Source organism: Schistocerca cancellata, chromosome 2 (genome assembly GCF_023864275.1).
Source record: "Schistocerca cancellata isolate TAMUIC-IGC-003103 chromosome 2, iqSchCanc2.1, whole genome shotgun sequence".
NCBI classification, from domain to species: Eukaryota; Metazoa; Arthropoda; class Insecta; order Orthoptera; family Acrididae; genus Schistocerca; species Schistocerca cancellata.
In genome coordinates, this window is record NC_064627.1 from 661,740,353 (window position 1) to 661,761,615 (window position 21,263).

Sequence of the window (21,263 nt, forward strand, 5' to 3'; positions counted from 1 at the left end):
GAAAACCCTAACAGAAGATAATAGAAACATTTGAGATGTTGTGCTATAGAAGCATGTTAAAAATTAGGTGGGCTTATAAGGTAAGGCATAAGGAGGTTCTCCGCAGAACTGGCGAAGAAAGGAATACATGGAAAACACCGACAAGAAGAGAGGACAGAATTATAGGAAATCTATTAAGATATCAGGGAATAACTTCCATGGTACTAGAGGTAACTGTAGTTTAAAAACTGTAGGAAAGACAGAGGATGGAATACATCCAGCAAGTAATTGAGGACGTAGGTTGCAAGGGCTACTCAGAGATGAAGAGGTTGTCGCAGGACAGTAATACGTGGCTGGCCTTCAACTAATCTTCGCGCGTTTTAGGTGGTCCATTTACGTGCGGGGATTTTCCTGTTATCTTCCTGCAATTTTTCTTTGTCTAGGTGTGCACTGAAATCGATCGTAGTATTTTGACATGGTTTTGGGGAATTTTAGAAGTTTTTTACTTTCCCTGATGATTCTTGTACCTTTTCGCCGTTGGTTTTATTTTCAGTATTGATTGGCACCTGTGCATGAATTAGTGTGCATGTTGCACACTTCAGGGCGATTGTCATTGGTGTGTTGTTTACAGTCTTTACATTTGCTATGGAGGTGACTGCCGTTCTCGGCTGCAAAAGCGACACCTAAAATCGGCAGGTTTTTCGTTATTCGTTTCTCCTCCTTACTTTTCAAAAGTCTATAGCTCCAAAAATCCATTGCATGGCAGATAGTCTTATTTCTTGGATAATCAGTATTTGTATTTTTTGTTCGTTTAACTTTTGTTATAGTTCATGCAGCTTTTCTGCTCATAAGCAGTATTTACATTTAGTGCGGGGCGAAATGTTCTGGTGTTTGGGCGAAGGTGGCCAGAGGAGACGGACTCCCCCCTTTGCGCGTCAGTCCAGACGCTACAGAGTCCGACAGTCTGGTTGTACTGTTCTTGACAGCAGTGAACTGGGTGCCACCTGGGCTAAAAGTCTGTTTTCTGCTACGCCTCATGGTATCTGATTATCTCAAGCTCTGGAGCGAAGTCCAGTTTTTGGGATGGGAATGTTACCTCCAGAACAAAAAGTCCAGCGGCACCTCTAGTGATGAGACGCTGACCACTTGGCCTGATGTTAAATGTCTGACGCAAAGTGAATTTTGCAGGATGTCTCTCCCGCCAACTCTGCTTATTGAAGGGCTTCATCAGCGCCTTCCCAGCTGTTAACATCACATATTGTAGTTAATCTTATTGTTGACATATTTGCTGTTAGCTTCTACATTGTAAGACGAAAAAAGAACTACACACAATGAAGGATTTATCCGAGAGGGACGGAAATAGGTAGATGTGACGCACATGTACAGACAGACAAATTACTGCAATTTTAGAAAAACTAAACAATGCATTCAGGAGAAAGAGTTTAACAAACTGAGCCAAGTCAGTAACGCGTTGGTCCAGCACTAGCAAGCAGTTTTACGGCGTGGCATTGATTGGTCGAGTTGTTAGATGTCCTTTTGAGGGATATCGTACCAAATTTTGACCAATTGGCGCATTAGATCTTCAAAATATCGAGATGGTTGGAGGGCGCTGCTCATTATGCTCCACACGTTATCAATTTCGGAGAGATCCCTCGATCTTTTTGGCGAAGGTAGGGTTTATCAAGCACGAAGGCAAGCAGTAGAAACTGTTGCCGTGTGCAAGACGCCGTTAACAAACAGAAATGGAAGCCCAGGGTGGCTAGCCACGAAGGGCAACGAAACGGGACGTAGATCATCGACGTACCCCTGTGCTGTAAGCGTGCTGCCGACGACAACCAAAGTGATTCTGTTATGAAAAAAAAGGTACCCAGACCATAATCCTGATTGTCGGGCCGTAAGACAGGTGACAGATGGTGTCCCACTGCGTCTCCACACACGTCTTCGCTGCTCATCGGTGCTGTTTGAAGCGAGACTTATCACTGAATACTGTTCTTGCTAGAAGCTCTTTCTCTTGAACAAATCATCCCATTTTTCTAAAACTGTAATCATTTGTTTGCATATAAATGTGCATCACCTCTATCAAATTCCTCCCCATTCGGATAATTCCTTCGTGGTACGTAATTTTTTTATCTTAAAATGCATATCCAGAGCTTCACCCAATGTTTATCGTTTTGTCTAACGTCTGGGCAGTACGAGTGGACGGCACTGACATAGGGTCACCGTTCATTGGTGGTGGCAACCTGTAGTAGAGCCCACTACCTGCAAAGGTCGTTCGTTGCAGCACAAGAATCCAGGAACCGTTTTCAATGAAACTTTCTTCTTTCTTGTTGAAACTATTGTCATGTTTATGAATTTATATGGTTTCCGTGAACAGACAGGCGTTGTAGCTCTTCTCCAAGTAGAGGACCTGCGTCTCGGTGAATTTTAATACGTGGTCGGTCTCTTATAGATAGTTCTCTGCCACGGCTGATTTACAACCCTGCAGTACCGTTTATGTTCGGTGACCTGACATTGATGTATCGTTGTTTCCGTTCACTCAGAAAGAATTATGGGACAGTCTCACCAGTAAGATCGCGACCGATGCTTATTCTGCAGTCACCCAAATTGAGCTAATGTTCCCTTCCGGATTAACAAACATTTCAGTTCTTCCAGAATCACAACATTAAAGTGTTGTTGTTGTGGTCTTCAGTTCAAAGACTGGTTTGATGCAGCTGTCCATGTTACTCTATCCTGTGCAAGTTTCTTTAACTCCCAGTAACTACTGCACCCTACATGCTTCTGAATCTGCTTAGTGTATTCATCTCTTGATCTCCCTCTACGATTTCTGCCCTCCACCCTGCCCTCAAATACTAAATTGATGATCCCTTGATGCCTGAGAACATGTCCTACCAACCGATCCCTTCGTCTAGTCAAGTTGTGCCACAAATTCATCATCTGCCAAATTCTATTCATTACCTCCTCATTAGTTACGTGATCCACCTATCTAATATTCAGTATTCCTCTGTAGCAAAACATTTTGAAAGCCTCTATTCTCTTCTTGTCTAAACTATGCTTGTCTAAACTAAGCTTTAAAATATGTAATCTAAATTCTTCCTATCAGTTTCTTGTTAAGTGTTGATTTGACCACTGATTTAATATTTTCGTGGCATGTACTCAGTAATCATCATTTTCCTCTAAGTGACACCATTTTAAAGAACTTTCTTACGCTTTCAGCTGTTTCGACAACCGGCTAGCATGTTGGTTGCTAATGGTGTCCTGTTTGTGGACATCTTTTTCACAATTGGAGCCATGACGATCACAAGCCCGCTCTTCCAGGCGCTTGATAAAGGAGTGAAATTCCATCAACTCTTTCTGGGAATAATAAATCGATATATAAGGTAAGATTCAGTGTAGCCATCAATGCAGGAAGCAGCTGTATTGACTTTACTTGGATTTTACGCTTAATTTTGCTGTTTATCGTTACGACGTGCATAATTAAGATTGTGATTTATACACGCACGGTCTCAAAGTTGCTTCGCTGTCTCGCGAAACGGAGACGGAACCTTTGAATGTGGACAGCAGCATGCAGTATCCAGTTTACGCATCACACACGTTCCTGTAGCCTACTAGTACGTAAACAAAACATCAACGCAGAGGTCGAACAACAAATATGGTCTCTTGGCACAGTACTCTCATATTTATACATGGTCTATGCATGCCATGAACTCACGTGATAACGAGGAAAAACAGTTGTTAGATAACAGGAAGAGAAAGGTAGAACAGATTCACCGATAATATATACTATAGTAGTGCACTTAAATCATTTGATGTGTACCTTGATATAAGGAAATTGTTGCTGGAAACAAATATTTATCTTATTTTACACAAACAGACATGGTCGATAGGTGAGAAATCAGGGAACCAGGTCATGTAGGGATCCGTACATTTCCCAAGGTGTTTGTGGTAACAAATGCGGTGGGAGGTCTTGCATTATCACGTTGGAATATGTAATTTGGTACCCTAGTCATGAGAGGTATCACACGAGGGTTAATCATTGTTACCAATAGTGACGAACATTCAGCCTCTGTTCAGCATTTACCAAATCAGTCCAGCTGTCATGCTGAAGAGATCCTCACACTGTGGTTTTATTAGTGGGGGTATGGGTCTCATGAAATGGTGCTTCATGTGACCTTTCATCAGGTCGTTGGAGTTGGATCTGGTCGCCACAAACAGAAACGAGATTCATCTCCAAACACCACAGAAAGCCATTCAGTGTCTCAGTTGACTCCTGCTCTACACCATGCAAGTCACTTTCTTCTGTGGCAACAGGAAACAGTTAACCGATGTATTAAAGACACCAATAAAGTGAAAAATATGAAAATTGGAATTTTTGTTTTTTGCATATTAAAATTTTACCAACCTTTCTGATTAATTTGCTGCAAGTGTCACGTATCTACTTTAATTCTAAGTACTTAAAAATAAATAAATAAATAAATAAGGCCTGCGCTCCTCTTTGTGGGCGTTTCCTGACCCGTTTGTCAGGTTGTTTTTGTTTGTTTGTCGGAGAAAGATTTTTACATCTTTTGAACTCCCTTCTGTTTTCTTCGGCGATAGGGATAGGCGTTTTGCGATGTGTGGGTTCTGTGCAGAGGTTGACAACTCTGGCAGAAAATAAGACAGCTTTACATCGAAGTTCGTTGTTGTGTGGTTTTCGAGCGTGGTTTTGAGTGTGTTGTTCTGAATTGTGTTGAGTAGTTAGGCAGTGTGGGTGCAGTCTTGTTTGAATATCATATTTCTAGCGAAAATGTTGCGAGTAACAGAACATTTAAAAAGCGGAAAGGCAAAAGCAAGAAGCATATTTAGAAGAACATTTCTGCAAATGTACAGGTTAGATCAGGTTAGATCAGAAAGGTGTCCTCCTTCCAGCGCTTTGCATCCAAGAGGAAACTGAATATTAGTGAAGACACAATTATCAGCATATTGCCAGGATGCTAATCCACACAGAAGCGTGCGCCAAACACGCCCAGTAGAACGATCCGAATTAGTTTAAAGTCAAAATAACAAAGTAAACTCAGAAATGACTGCACAGGAAGGGTATATTGTCTCGCGAAACCTGACGAACACTAATGCCTACGGAATGTTGCTCACCATCATTAGTATATCAGGCCGAAGTGAATCACAGACAGTGAAATATGGCCACATCCACCAGCAGCAGGAACACGCCCAATGTCACCGCACAGGTAGGGTTCATGGGGGCTTAATTATGCAAATAATTTTAATTTTAGTGGCTGTCTGTCCGGTTACGCAGTCTCGTAACCGGTTGGCCCTGTCTGGTATAGTACGCAATCTCACTGCATAGAATAACAACAAGGAATGAAACAAAACTTCCGTTAACACAATTAATTAATTAAGTCCCCAGCAACTATGAAAGCTACGAAACAACAAAACACAAGTGTAGCTGTTCTGTGTGTGGAAGTGTGATTCAACGTACACATCTGGCACGGTTCTTCCTCAATAAGACCAGATATTTTAAACACCATTTATACTGAAGTAATTAAAAAAAACCAGAAATACTATAATTGCACATAGAAACCATAAATGCAGTCTAATACAAGAACACGAGCCAGATGCTTTGTTGACTGAACCTGTGACCAAGAGGCATTATTGTTTAAGACATTGAAATAATAAGAAAAAGGAATTTTTTACCTTCATATATATTGACGAAAAGCACACTCTGATCATTACAGCATCCCCAATCCAACAATATCTGGTGTCTAGCCCATCAAAACAATATGACAACATCTGAACAAGCACTCTCCATGGGAACTTCTCAACAACGACACGCTACTGCCACATCTCAACAAGCACTCTCCACTACGACTTCTCAGTAAGCACTGCCAGTGGAGGCGGCTGAATAATACTCTTTGGCGCAATCTCTGGCGCTGTGACTCAGTGTAGCCACCTTTCATATGCCCCTCCTCCACGGGCTAGAATTTGATGATATTTTTGCCAGCATTGGTGGTGAAAATACCACCAAATTCGTCCAAAAAAATACAGACAAAAATTAAAAAGTAATATTAATAAGTAAATATCACATAACTAAATAAATTTTGGCTTTGCACTGACCCTTCAATAACCTAATATATAAAATACAGTAAGGAATACAAGTGCTTGCATACATGTGATTTTACATAATAGTTTACATAAGTATTATTCAATCAATGGCACCAGAAACGACGAACAGGTGCAGGTAAGAATCTCATAACATTTCATTAACAGTAAACACACAAAAAATCAGTTTTTACAAATATTCACATAAAACCCTTTCAATAGTTCAATGAACAAGTAGAACTCCTCAAAGTAGTTGACAGTTCCAACAGAAGCACCCAGCAATGTTGAACAGGTGCAAATAGCAGTCTCATAACATTTCATCAGCAGTATTTAAACAGTTCCAACAATGGCACCCAAAAATGGCGAGCAGGCGCAGACACCAACAAGTGACATTATCTCAGTAGAAGCAGTTCCATCAGTGGCATTCAGCAATGTTGAACAGGTGCAGACACCAACAAGTGACATCATTTCAGTAGAAGCAGTCCATCAGTGGCACCCAGCAATGTTGAACAGGTGCAGACAGCAACAAGTGACATTTCAGTAGAAGCAGTCCATCAATAGCACCCAGCAATGTTGAACAGGTGCAGACACCAACAAGTGACATTATTTCAGTAGAAGTAGTTCCATCAGTCGCACCCAGTAATGTTGAACAGGTGCAGATACCAACAAGTGACATCATTTCAGCAGAAGCAGTCCATCAGTGGCACCCAGTAATGTTGAGCAGGTGCAGACACCAACAAGTGACATTATTTCAGTAGAAGCAATTCCAGTGGTGGCACCCAGCAATGTTGAACAGGTGCAGACACCAACAAGTGACATTTCAGTAGAAGCAGTTCCATCAGTGGCACCCAGTAATGTTGAGCAGGTGCAGACAGCAATAAGTAACATTATCTCAGTAGAAGCAGTCCATCAGTGGCACCCAAAATGTTGAACAGGTGCAGGTAACAGTCCATAATATTCACTATCACTAATTAGACAGTACATCAGAGTTCATTAGCACAAATTAAACATTTCCTAGTGGCACAAATTAAACATCTCCTAGTGGCACCCAGCAATGTTGAATAGGTGCAAGCACGAACAACAGTTTGAAGGCACACACAGTTGCTTTTACAAAATTATTATCAATGCTTTTACACTAAACATACAAATAATAACAAACACACAAATGATATCAGATAATTGTCATATTAACTATTACAAATACACAAATATCAGTAAACCTATAATATTTATAGGTGTCCGTGCAAGCCACAACAAACAAGTAAAATAATATTTAGGAGATAAGTCGGTACCAATTATTTGGGATTAGGAAAGGAAAACGCACAAAACACACTCACTTATCTTTCATCCACATTAAGTACTACTATGTAATTGAATAGTGTTAACTGTGTAAATGTAATTCTGTCCAAAATTTTATGTTCAACTTGTGTATCAAGTAGTAGTGGTAACAGTGTATAACAGTCAATAATAGTTAGTCAACGTCATAGTCATCATGTCAAGACCAATGTTTGCCAAGCCAAATCAAAATGTACGGTTGCTGAACAACTGTCAGCGTGCCAAGATATGCAAATGCTTCCTCTTTCCAAAAAAAAAAAAAAGTATATACTGCTTAGTGATTTAACAAAGTGTGTGTGTAGACAATCTTCCTTCCACTTGAGTGTTCTAGTCTGCTATCTTCATCCTTGTTCCGTATAGACCAACAAACAAAAAAAAAGTGCTCCTCACTTACTTCACCTCTTATCCACCAAAACTCCAATAAACATTATCATCACATAATCTTAATACTTCAATAATACCTCTTACATCGATACATATAAACCTTATCATCAATATCATTTACCTTACCTCTTGTCCACCAAAACTCCAATAATCAACTTCACACAATCTCAATAATACCTCTTCAATACGTCGATACAAATAAACCTTATCACCAATATCATTTCACTTCCATAACAACTCTTTCCTCTAGTCAGTCTCCTCGAACAAGTACAGACAAAATCCTAGTGCAAACTTCAATTTATCATCCCATGCAATCCGAAGACACGATGTCGACACACAACCTCTGTGTAGTCCACCTGAGCCAAATCTTCTACTCATTATGAATTATAAAATACATTTTGGTTACCTTGTCCATCATAAAATAAAAGAAAGGCATACATGACCTCTAACAGCCTTCAGTTTGAATAACTTTCAGTAAGTAGGTGCGAGTGCGTAGTATGAAAGATCACATAAGACTTTGAATGAATAAATCGTAATATTTCACAGTGTGTACACCACTTCAAAAATCATGGCAAAACAGAAGCAAACATGTGGAGTATTTCTTATGTCAAGTGTCACTATTTCAGTTGCTCACGAAGAATGCAGTGTAATAACTGTCAATGGTCTAAACCTAGTGTTGGTATTTCATGTCGTTAGCTTCCTTTCTATTAGCATAAATTTATACAGTTTCCATAAAACCTCCAGCTCATGGCAGTTCATTTTCATATCTTAAAATATAAAGCACTGAGCATAAGCAAAACATGTAATAGCGAGTAAATATACCAGTAGAGAACAGAATATTAACAAGTGGATGTAGCACAATCCCTATAACGAGGCTCTGCCAAGCGAACAATTAATACCATAGTGTGACCCAAACTCCATGTTCATCCACTGTACATCAGCATTTCTATATACCAAAATAGAGTAGTTATGACAACAAAACAAAAATGTGTCAATATGCAATCCATACGCAAAGCAGCAAATATGTATCTTACATAATAAACAGGCCATTAGCATCATATCAGCATAAGCAAATAAATGTTCATATGTAATCTTAATAAGTAAACATGAAGACGCAAGCAGATAAATCACAAAGTATAACTTACATACATAACCACAGTCAGCACAATTAATCAGGTGACAATTATAATTTAAACAAATAAGCACAGCTGGCACATAATTAAAAAAATGTGACATCAGTGAAAAAGCAGTGCAGCCAAGCGATGCATAATATACATAAGTAACAACCCTGTTCGTTAATCAATCATTGTCAAAATCAGTTAATGTACGCAAGCACGTCGCTTCACAAGTAAATTCATAGAACATGAAATTAGCACAAAGTATGAATCACGTAATTGCGAGCAGAAAATTACGTATAAAGTACGTACCTAAGCGGAAATATGTTTCCTGAAAAATAAACTCAATCAATAGTTACCTTTTTAGTTTATTAGTTTCTTCTTCGAAATTACATTCTTCCCGAAATTTTCTCGATAGCAAGTCCTCTTAACGTCGGACACACACAGAATTTACCTGAAGGTTTTAAATATTTTATACAACTGTATCCTGAAAAATAATTTATCAAGTCACTATAGCTCTATACTGAATTTAATCAGAGAAATTCGACTGTGTATTTGTTTACGGCTGTCAGTGCATTCGCACTGAGCGCTCGATCAGCTGTAGCTACGCGTGACGTAGGAAGTAATTGTTTGCGGTCAACGACTGCCTTGTGCGCTGCGCAGACTTGACTGTTGCTTTGAGTATGTGCCGCCGCCGGAACACGGCGCGGTATCCTTGTACTCTCCGTGTGTTTACGTATAACTGTTAGTTTCTCTAAAGTATGTCATTCCACAAAAATTTTAACGTTCGATATGTGATGTATTCCCTTAGAGCGCCGAGATTTAAGAGTTTCTACTTCAACAGTGTTATCATGAATAATTTTGCGAACTCTATATGGACCGTTATAAAGCAGAAAAAATTTGCGACACAAGCCCTTTCCTTTGTGAGCAAACGGCGAGACTTAATTAACACCTTTTGACCAACTGACAAGGTTTTTAAATGACCAGGAAGTTTAGCTGATTTCTCTCTTCCAGCAGCCGCAGATGCAATATTTCGTAGAGCCAGGTTGACAACTTCAGAATGCCGCAGTTTCCGTGTAGGCGGAAAAGGAACGATTTCAGAAATGCGATTTGTCGGTGCTTTATTTTTTAATATCAATGTAGGCGGTAAAGAAGTTGAATCATTAGGGAGTTCATTCAGAATGTTTTGAAAAATATGAAGATACTGATCCCACGTTCTGTGATTCTGATAACAGTAAAGTCGACACAATTTATTGATTTCCTTCATCCATCTCTCTGAAGCATTAGATTGAGGGTGAAAAAGTGAAATGAAAATTGGTTTAATCTTACGACGCCGTAGAGTACGAAGCCAAATTTTAGAACGAAACTGTGATCCATTATCTGATATAACCTTATCAACATGACCCACTTCTTTAAGAAAATGTTTGATGAAAGCATTAGATAGTGAACGAGCTGTTGCTTTGCGTAAAGGTGTAAAACACACATATTTTGATATCAATTCCACTGCTACCAAAATGCACGCAAAATCATTAGTAGAACGAACCACTGGACCGAACAAATCGACTGCAGCCATGTCCTTTAATTTCGCTGGAATGATAGGAAACAACGGTGCTCTGTGAGAAATAGTTGGCGGCTTAGCCTTTTCACATAATTTGCATTTGGCAAGAACAGATCGAATACGTTTTTCCATATTACTGAAGTAGCAATTTTCTCGTAATTTATGAAAGCATTTTCTGGGACCAAAGTGTGCATAACTGAAATGTGTGTACGAAATCAATTTATTAACCCACTCATCAGGAATACAAACTAACCAAACAAAGTTGTCGACCGATTTTCGTTTAAAAAGAATATCATTGCGAACTAAATAATACTGTCTGATCGCTACGCTTTCCTTTCTCCTCCACTTCTCCTTAATGTCCTTCCAGATTGGATCCTTGTTTTGCTCCTTAGTGATGTCCTGGAGCGAATGCGAAATAAAATTTTCGAACGCAAAACCTTGAATATACATCAAACAATAATTGTTTTGAAACTTCCTGGCAGATTAAAACTGTGTGCCCGACCGAGACTCGAACTCGGGACCTTTGCCTTTCGCGGGCAAGTGCTCTACCATCTGAGCTACCGAAGCACGACTCAACCCGGTACTCACAGCTTTACTTCTGCCAGTATCTCGTCTCCTACCTTCCAAACTTTACAGAAGCTCTCCTGCGAACCTTGCAGAACCTGCGAAAGGCAAAGGTCCCGAGTTCGAGTCTCGGTCGAGCACACAGTTTTAATCTGCCAGGAAGTTTCATATCAGCGCACACTCCGCTGCAGAGTGAAAATCTCATTCTGGAATAATTGTTTTCTTTGCAGTCCTCTTCAGCACTTCGTTTCAAACCCATAGGTGCACGTGATAAAGCATCAGCAATAATATTTGAAGATCCCTGTATGTAAACAATACTAAAGTCAAATTCCTATAGATACAACGCCCATCGTGCCAATCTTCCACGAGTTAATTTTGTTGACATAAGAAATTCCAGAGCTCGATGATCGGTGTAAACCTTAGTATGTCTGCCATACAAAAATATGCGAAATTTTGTGAAAGCCCATGCAACAGCCAAAGCTTAAAGTTCCGTAATCGAATAATTCTTTTCTGATTTAGAGAGAACACGACTTCCAAATGCAATAGTTTTCTGAACTACAACGCCGTTTTCTTCTATCTCTTGAAATAAATGTGCACCTAGGCCTTTGTATGATGAGTCCATCGACAAACAAAAATCTTTAGATAAATCCGGGTGTGAAAGAAGTGGAGCAGCAACTAAAGCATCACGAAGTTGTTCAAATTCTGATTGAGCTTCCTCATCCCAACACCAATTAGATTTCTTTCCAGATAGTTCACATAAACGAGGTGTGGCCAAATTGTCCAATCTAACAAAGCGTCTAAGAAAATTACAGACACCAAGGAAACTACGAACATCACGTTTTGTAGCAGGAACAGCATAATTACGAATAGCATCTAGTTTCTCTGGATCAGGAAGAATACCGTCTGTAGAAATAATGTGACCAAGAAATTTCACCTGAGAACGACCAAATTCAGATTTTTCCAAGTTCACTGTAATGCCAACTCTTGCAAAAATACGTAACAATGATTCCAAAATTTTGTTATGCTCACTCCAAGAACGTTTAGCAATAAGAATATCGTCAACATATGAAGTAATATTGTCACGACGATAAACAGGTAAAATTTCGTTTAAACTACGAATGAATGCTGCAGAAGATACAGTAAGTCCAAACGGTAATTTCCGAAATCACTTTTGGGTAAAATAGTCATATCCGGTTATTTTTTACCGACTCTCTAGATAGATTGATAGTCGAAGAGTTGTTTTGATAGACACAAAGAAACACTCCTGGAAATGGAAAAAAGAACACATTGACACCGGTGTGTCAGACCCACCATACTTGCTCCGGACACTGCGAGAGGGCTGTACAAGCAATGATCACACGCACGGCACAGCGGACACACCAGGAACCGCGGTGTTGGCCGTCGAATGGCGCTAGCTGCGCAGCATTTGTGCACCGCCGCCGTCAGTGTCAGCCAGTTTGCCGTGGCATACGGAGCTCCATTGCAGTCTTTAACACTGGTAGCATGCCGCGACAGCGTGGACGTGAACCGTATGTGCAGTTGACGGACTTTGAGCGAGGGCGTATAGTGGGCATGCGGGAGGCCGGGTGGACGTACCGCCGAATTGCTCAACACGTGGGGCGTGAGGTCTCCACAGTACATCGATGTTGTCGCCAGTGGTCGGCGGAAGGTGCACGTGCCCGTCGACCTGGGACCGGACCGCAGCGACGCACGGATGCACGCCACGACCGTAGGATCCTACGCAGTGCCGTAGGGGACCGCACCGCCACTTCCCAGCAAATTAGGGACACTGTTGCTCCTGGGGTATCGGCGAGGACCATTCGCAACCGTCTCCATGAAGCTGGGCTACGGTCCCGCACACCGTTAGGCCGTCTTCCGCTCACGCCCCAACATCGTGCAGCCCGCCTCCAGTGGTGTCGCGACAGGCGTGAATGGAGGGACGAATGGAGACGTGTCGTCTTGCGATGAGAGTCGCTTCTGCCTTGGTGCCAATGATGGTCGTATGCGTGTTTGGCGCCGTGCAGGTGAGCGCCACAATCAGGACTGCATACGACCGAGGCACACAGGGCCAACACCCGGCATCATGGTGTGGGGAGCGATCTCCTACACTGGCCGTACACCACTGGTGATCGTCGAGGGGACACTGAATAGTGCACGGTACATCCAAACCGTCATCGAACCCATCGTTCTACCATTCCTAGACCGGCAAGGGAACTTGCTGTTCCAACAGGACAATGCACGTCCGCATGTATCCCGTGCCACCCAACGTGCTCTAGAAGGTGTAAGTCAACTACCCTGGCCAGCAAGATCTCCGGATCTGTCCCCCATTGAGCATGTTTGGGACTGGATGAAGCGTCGTCTCACGTGGTCTGCACGTCCAGCACGAACGCTGGTCCAACTGAGGCGCCAGGTGGAAATGGCATGGCAAGCCGTTCCACAGGACTACATCCAGCATCTCTACGATCGTCTCCATGGGAGAATAGCAGCCTGCATTGCTGCGAAAGGTGGATATACACTGTACTAGTGCCGACATTGTGCATGCTCTGTTGCCTGTGTCTATGTGCCTGTGGTTCTATCAGTGTGATCATGTGATGTATCTGACCCCAGGAATGTGTCCATAAAGTTTCCCCTTCCTGGGACAATGAATTCACGGTGTTCTTATTTCAATTTCCAGGAGTGTAGTAAAAGAGTAGGCAGCAGTGCAGAAAACTAGAAGGGAAATAGCACCACTACAGCTCGGGGCCCTGTGCACGCTACGGCACATATTCACTTAGTGTAGCGAATCCCCTGAGGACTTTAGTAGCCGCACATAAATCCCAGTTTGTGACTTAGTGGCCAATTTGGTGGAAGTGCGTACAAAAATTGATCTAACCATGAACATGGATGTATGTCGTTCTTAGTATTGCAAAAGATCTTAAACTTCCGAACAGTTAAGAAGTGTTTATAGTCAAAGTTTTCTCCTCGTGGCGACAAAGACCTACCGCGTCTGTCCCAGTCCGAATGTCGATTATTGTCAAGTTCGCGCGCTTGGCGCTCTCTTGTTGCTTCTCGTAAATGAAATAAATTGCTTTCTCCAAACCCCTCTGCTATCTGTGATTCTAAATTTCTTCTGCTGTCTTTTCCTACGATTTCACTTTCAATATGTTTGACTTGCTTTCGTAACGCCTCATATCCCCCGTTAACGCGTTCATTAAATTTTCCCTCATTTTCAACATGTTTATTTATGTTCTCGTACTCTTCTGTTTCTGCAAATGGCAATGGAGCTGTATCATCTGAATCTCTGTCCCCATTTAAACTAAGACTTGTCAATTTATCTGCAATCTCCTCAGCTCTTTCCGATAAGTCACCTATTTGTTCTTTCTGTTTATTTACGTCTTCCGTAAGTGTCGCGACTCGGGTTTCAGTATTTACAAATTTAGTAGTTAATTGTTCATACTGTTGTGTTAGGTTATTTATTCTGTCATTTGGTACGAAAAATGGCTCTGAGCACTATGGGACTCAACATCTTAGGTCATAAGTCCCCTAGAACTTAGAACTACTTAAACCTAACAAACCTAAGGACATCACACACACCCATGCCCGAGGCAGGATTCGAACCTGCGACCGTAGCAGTCCCGCGGTCATTTGGTACGGATTCCTCGATTCTTTCAAATATTTCTTCCTTATCGTGTGCACGTTGTAAATTTAACTCTGAAAATGTTTGTACTATCACGCTATCTTTTTCTTCCCGTTCTCTGTCCTGTTCCACTTGTCTAATTTCTGTTGAAATTAAACTGTTATTGTGAGCATTCAAAATCGGTTGTACTTCTTCTCTAATTTCTTTCTTTGAATCATCTTTCATGTTTTTGAAACATGTCCCTATTCGTGAGCCTAACTGTGTTTCCATTGTTTCCATCTCGGTTTTAATTGTTCCTATTTGTGAGCCTAACCGTATTGTCAAAGTTTCCATCTTCGTGTTAATTCTTCCTATTTGTGATCCCACTGATTTAATTCAGATCCCAAATTTAATATTGCACTCATCAACTGCTCCATATCTTCTGTCGTTAATTTCGTATTCTGAAAATTTTTTGATTGTGAAAAATTTTGAACTGTTTCCGGACTATTTTTCCCGACTTATTAAATTGTTTTCCACTTCATTATTCATCATCCTGTTCTCCTGTGTTGGCGAGTTCGCCATGTTAACAATTTCGTCATTCTCACTATTCATCATTTTCGCCTTTTTCATCGATCGCGTAATCATTTACAAAACATACAAAACTCGTCACTATACGAAAATTACACACAATGACACTATCTCCAACAATACCATTCACACGAGATGCTTCCCGACAAACATGATTAACGAACAACTGAGATCTTCATAATCGCACTAAATTGTCAAACCCGTATACAAGACAGCAAAAATTAAATTCTGCAAAAATACCATTAGAAGAAAGACAATTACCAAATCTACACATGCAATATAGACTACAATTACTAAACTACAAATTACTTCAACAATACTATTGTCTGCTATTTTTACTATCAGAAGAATTCCAAGGGACGATCCGAACCAGTGGTCGCCACGTGCATGGGGGCTTAATTAAATAGAATGCAAATAATTTTAATTTTAGTGGCTGTCTGTCCGGTTACGCAGTCTCGTAACCGGTTGGCCCTGTCTGGTATAGTACGCAATCTCACTGCATAGAATAACAACAAGGAATGAAACAAAACTTCCGTTAACACAATTAATTAATTAAGTCCCCAGCAACTATGAAAGCTACGAAACAACAAAACACAAGTGTAGCTGTTCTGTGTGTGGAAGTGTGATTCAACGTACACATCTGGCACGGTTCTTCCTCAATAAGTCCAGATATTTTAAACACCATTTATACTGAAGTAATTAAAAAAACCAGAAATACTATAATTGCACATAGAAACCACAAATACAGTCTAATACAAGAACACGAGCCAGATGCTTTGTTGACTGAACCTGTGACCAAGAGGCATTATTGTTTAAGACATTGAAATAATAAGAAAAAGGAATTTTTTACCTTCATATATATTGACGAAAAGCACACTCTGATCATTACAGCATCCCCAATCCAACAATATCTGGTGTCTAGCCCATCAAAACAATATGACAACATCTGAACAAGCAATCTCCATTGCAACTTCTCAACAACGTCACGCTACTGCAACATCTCAACCAGCACTCTCCACTACGACTTCTCAATAAGCACTGCCAGTGGAGGCGGCTGAATAATACTCTTTGGCGCAATCTCTGGCGCTGTGACTCACTGTTGCCACCTTTCAAGGGTAAAGCTGAAACGCCCGACTATCACAAGACTCGGACCGCAGAGTTCAGACACGATCAGCAATCACCACGGCTCCGAGGTGCTAGCTGCTATATGGGGCGGGCCTCCATCGAAACAGCCAAACCCCAGCCAGTCACGACTGAGCTACGTGCATGCTTAGCCCTTGGAATACCAAATATGGGGGGAGGGGGGGGGGGAAGTTAATTTGTGCTGGCCTTTTGAGAGAAATGTAATCTAGTCATTTACTCTATATTTTAAAATTCTGAAAAAGTTGATTGTTTTTAATCAGTTCTTCTACCAGATTCCAATTACGTTTTAAATTTTAGTTAAAATTAACCCAAAAATTTAAGTCTCAGTTGCAGATATCATTTTCCCCACTGAATGTCGTATTCAGTATTCCAAAGTTCATGGCCGTACTTACACATCAATATCCCTTTAAAAAGTATTTTGAGAGTAAAAATCAACAACAATTAGTGAAATTTGCATTTTAAAATTTTCTTTTGTGGTAGTCATGAAGTCGATAGCAGACGTCATTGAAAGTGTTGATATTGCTAAGAGTGTGTACTAAAAGGTATTTTCAGGTTCTGGACAATACTTACTTTTCAGTAACTGTTTTAAAAAGTATGTTGTTAATGTAATTCAAAAGTCAACGAATTTTGTTTTTTCTAATAATTTTTCGGGTGGTCAGCCAGCTAATTCGCCGGACCTCTCTCTCAACGAGTTCGGGATTTTGAGAATCTTACTCGCCAATTGGACAGAATTTGGTAGGATATCCATCAGGAGGACATCCAACAACTCTGCCAAGCCAAATAATTGCTTGGATAATGGCCACAGGTGGACCAACGCGTTAATGAGATGCTCAGTTTATGAAGCTCTTTCTCTTGAATCATCCAATTTTTACCAAATTGTTTCCGGTTGCTTGTCTGTACATGTACATAACATCTACCGATTTCCGTCCTATTCGGATATTTCTTTGTGGTGTGTGGCGTTTTTTTGTCTTAGTTGTATGAAAACCAGAACAAAAGCAAACTCCATAAGCACTAGAATACTTTAAGCAGCATCAAATTAATGGGAATGTAACGAAGTTCACATTCTACCCTCAGGGATGGAAAACTGAAGAGCCAATATTTTTCCACGAGCAAAATCTGTGTTTGCACATCGGAAGTTAAGTCTGAACATGACTGAAAACGTTACAAGCAAAATATCACACCAAGCTGCACGAGCATCCTGCGATCTCATCAAAACCCTCGTAGACTGTAACACGAGAATGATTTTAGGAACGTATCCACTACTCACAAGGGAACATTCCCAAGTGTCGATGAACGGTCGTGATAAAATTCGGCAGGAACGTAGAGGGGCAAAATAATGCTGTACATATTTTTTTGTTCGCGCCCAATTTCACATCCCGAAAGGTAATTTGGAGGAAATATCTTCGAAATGATGATATACATTGATCAGCCAGAACATTATGACCACTGACCTACTATCGATGTAAACCCGTCCAGGCGACAGCAGCGTCACCTAGCGAGGACTGACTGTCAGACACACGCACGGTACATGTAGTATCAGTGAGCGTACTGTCCGTGTGTAGCATGTGAAAGGCACGCGATTTGTCTGAGTTTGATCGAGCACAGACTTTAATGGCCTGAAGGCTCGGTACGAGCATTTCGGAATCTGCACGACTCGTCGGGTGTTCGAGGAGTGCTATGGTGAGTGTCTTCAACATGTTAAAACCAGGGTGAAACCACGTCCAGATGTCGTTGGGTTGGGCGGCCACCCCCCATTACAGATGTCAGACGTCGTAGGGTGGGCAGACTGGTAAAACAGGACAGGCAGCGAACTGTCGCGGAACTAACATCAGACTTTAATGCTGGGCAGAGTACACGTGTGCATGAACATTCACGTGGTGCTCCCAACACTGCTAACGATGGACCTCCGCAGCCGATGACCCATACATGGACCAATGTTAACGCCACAACATCGGCAACTACGACTGAAATGGGCACGTGACCATCGACACTCGACGTTGGTGCAGTGGCAGAGCGTTGCATGGTCTGATGAATCCCGATATCTTGTTTGTCATTTCTTTGGGAGGGCACGAATCGTCGTCTTTCAGGGGAACAGCTCCTTGACACCTATACTGCAGGACGGAGACAAGCTGACGGCGGCTCGATTATGCCGTGGTGAAGATTCACGTGGGCATCCGTGAGTCGAATGGAGCTCGTGCGAGGCACCATGTCTGCCAAGGAATATCTTATACTGGTTGCATATCACGTATGCCCCTTTATGACGATCATGTTTCCCGACGGTAGTGGCATTTTTCAACAAGATAAGGCGCCATGTCACAGGGCCAGGACTGTGATGGAGCGGTTTTAGGAACAGAGGGGCTAGTTCCGATTGATGTGCCAGCCAACCAACTCGTCAGATCTGAACCCGATCGAATACGTCTGGGATGTGATTGAATATGGCGTCATAGCTCATCGCCCCACTCCCCGCAGTTTATGGAATTAGGTGGCTTGTGTCTGCAGATGTGGTGCCAGCTCCCTCCAGCGACCTAGCAAGACATCGTTGCTTCCATGTCACGACGTATCACCGCTAGTGTCCGTGCCATTATGGACATACCGGCCATTAGATAGGTGCTCATTATGTTCTGGCTGATAAGTGTATAAAAAAATGTTTCTCATATAAAAGCTGATATGTAATTATTGTTCTTGAAAATTGTGTAACCAAATTTTTTAGTAATTTAAAATTTTGCAAAATACCCCACCACCAGTCCTAAAAATAAAAACAATTTTTAAAACATAAATTAAAGAAGCTACATACACCGGTGTATAATAAAGCTGGTTTCTGAAATACCATTTTTGGAAAATAAGCTGTACACAACATGCTGTTAGAGTAATTTCGACATACCTAAGTAATATATCTAAACATTCATTATTAAACTAGTTATTTATTTTACTTACATTATTTTATGTTTTAAATTGTTATTGTACGTTTTACCTTCTTTTTAGTTTAATGTTTCACATGTGAATATTTTATTAATTGAAAATAATAACCATCATTATTATGATGCAGAATTATTACAATACTGATAATCTGTAAATAAATGCTTAAAACATAACGTTTTCTTACGTAATGAACAAAAAATAAATCTAATTTCTTCACTAATATACACGACAGGGAAGACAATATAAAACAAAATTCAGCAGGATTTTAAATCGTCACGGGCGACCCTCTAAATATCCAGATTTGCATCAGGCGTATTTCAGTACAGTAATAGGCCTTGGCGATGAGAACTGATTATGTATTAGTGACTGTAAATTGATTATATTATTTCTCAAGTGGTGACCGACATCATAATCATTCATCAAAACTAGGATGAACAAGTTTCTTGTCCTCAGGTACGGTTCTGTCACATTGACAGCCCCAAGGATCTAACAATAATACAGGTTTTTTGCTTCATTAGGAAAGAAATTATCTTTCAAATATCTTTTGAGTTGGTCAAGCTGTCGCAAGGACATCTGGGACTTCAAAAAGAGATTCTCGATTTCTCAGTTCAAATTCACCTTTAGTTTCTTTTAAAACTATGAGAAGGCGGCCGATCAATGTGAAAAAACCGTTTTCACCATCACACTCAGAGGAACGTGTTCATCTAGTGATCCCATAGAGCTCGATGTCACAGGTACAAGCATGAAATGTATACGGATTTCGATGTTGGAAGAACTTTTTCAGAAGATTTTTCAAATCTAGTTCTGTTGAATGATTATGATGTCAATCTCCACCTGAGAAGCGGTATAATTAATCTACGCTTGAGAAGCAATATAACCAGTCTGCAGTCAGTACACAATCAATTCTCTTCGCCACAGCTTAACGAGGTATTGAAATAAGTCTGATACTAATCAGAATACTTATAGGGTCTCCCGTGACAATTTAAAATTCTGCTGAATTTTGTTTTATATAGTTTTCTCTGTCGCGTGTATTGTGTGAAGAAACTTCGTTCATTTTGCTTATTATTTTCAATTAACAAAATACATGTACATGAGAGGGTAAAGTAAAAAACAAAAAAAAGAATGTAAAACATGAAACACCATTTTAAAACATAAAAGAAATATAAATAAAATAAATAACTAGTCTAATAATGAACGTAAAGATATTTTAGTTAGGTATGTTGAAAATACTCTGCCTGCAAATTGTGTACAGCTTATTTTCAAAAATAGTATGTCAGAAACCAACTTTATTAAACATGTATGTATGTAGCTTCTGTAATTTATGTTGTAACAAAAGTTTTCATTATTTAAAGTTAATTAATGGTGGTGGGATATTTAGCAAAATTTCGAATTACAAAATTCATTTTTACAATTTTCAAGAACGTTAATTATGTATCAGCTTTTATATGAAAAACATTTTTTATATATCATCGTTTCGAAGATATTCCCTCCAAACTTAATATAAGAAATTACCTTTCGGTTTGTGTTTTACCCCTTATAACTGAAACTGGGGACAAGAAACTGTATTACATTATTTTGCCCCCTCTACATACCTACCAAGTTTCATCACGATCGTTTATTGACATTTCGGAATGTTCTTCTGTCAGTACACATCGTTCATAATCCAGAACCGACAAGCGGCAAGAAACAGGAAACAGCAACTCGCCCATAGCAAGACGGAAACAATAGCAGAAATGGTTCTTTGTGTTGCGGTGGACGGAGCACTTTTCGACCGAACTCTACTGTCTGATCTCTGCATTGGTCGGGTCGCTATGCCTACAAAGTATTTCCTACAGACATACCTTCACTTTACCAGCGAAGGACTGTAGTAGCATTACGAATTGACAACCGGAGTACAGAAATTCTTTCCAACTATTTAGCGACTCATAACTGAAGTGAAACGAGTAATTTAAGGGGTGGCTATTTAACGAACGACTTTCATTTTTTATAAATA

The 21,263-nt window shown here is 40.5% G+C and overlaps 1 protein-coding gene across 1 annotated transcript in view; it reads left to right on the forward strand.

Annotated features, from left to right (window-relative positions):
• LOC126162354 (nose resistant to fluoxetine protein 6-like) overlaps positions 1–21,263 on the forward strand; it is a 346,588-nt gene that overhangs the window by 213,371 nt on the left and 111,954 nt on the right. The window contains exon 7 of the mRNA XM_049918807.1: positions 3,193–3,356. Coding sequence (XP_049774764.1) covers positions 3,193–3,356 — 164 coding nt within the window. The remainder of the gene's footprint in view (positions 1–3,192; positions 3,357–21,263) is intronic.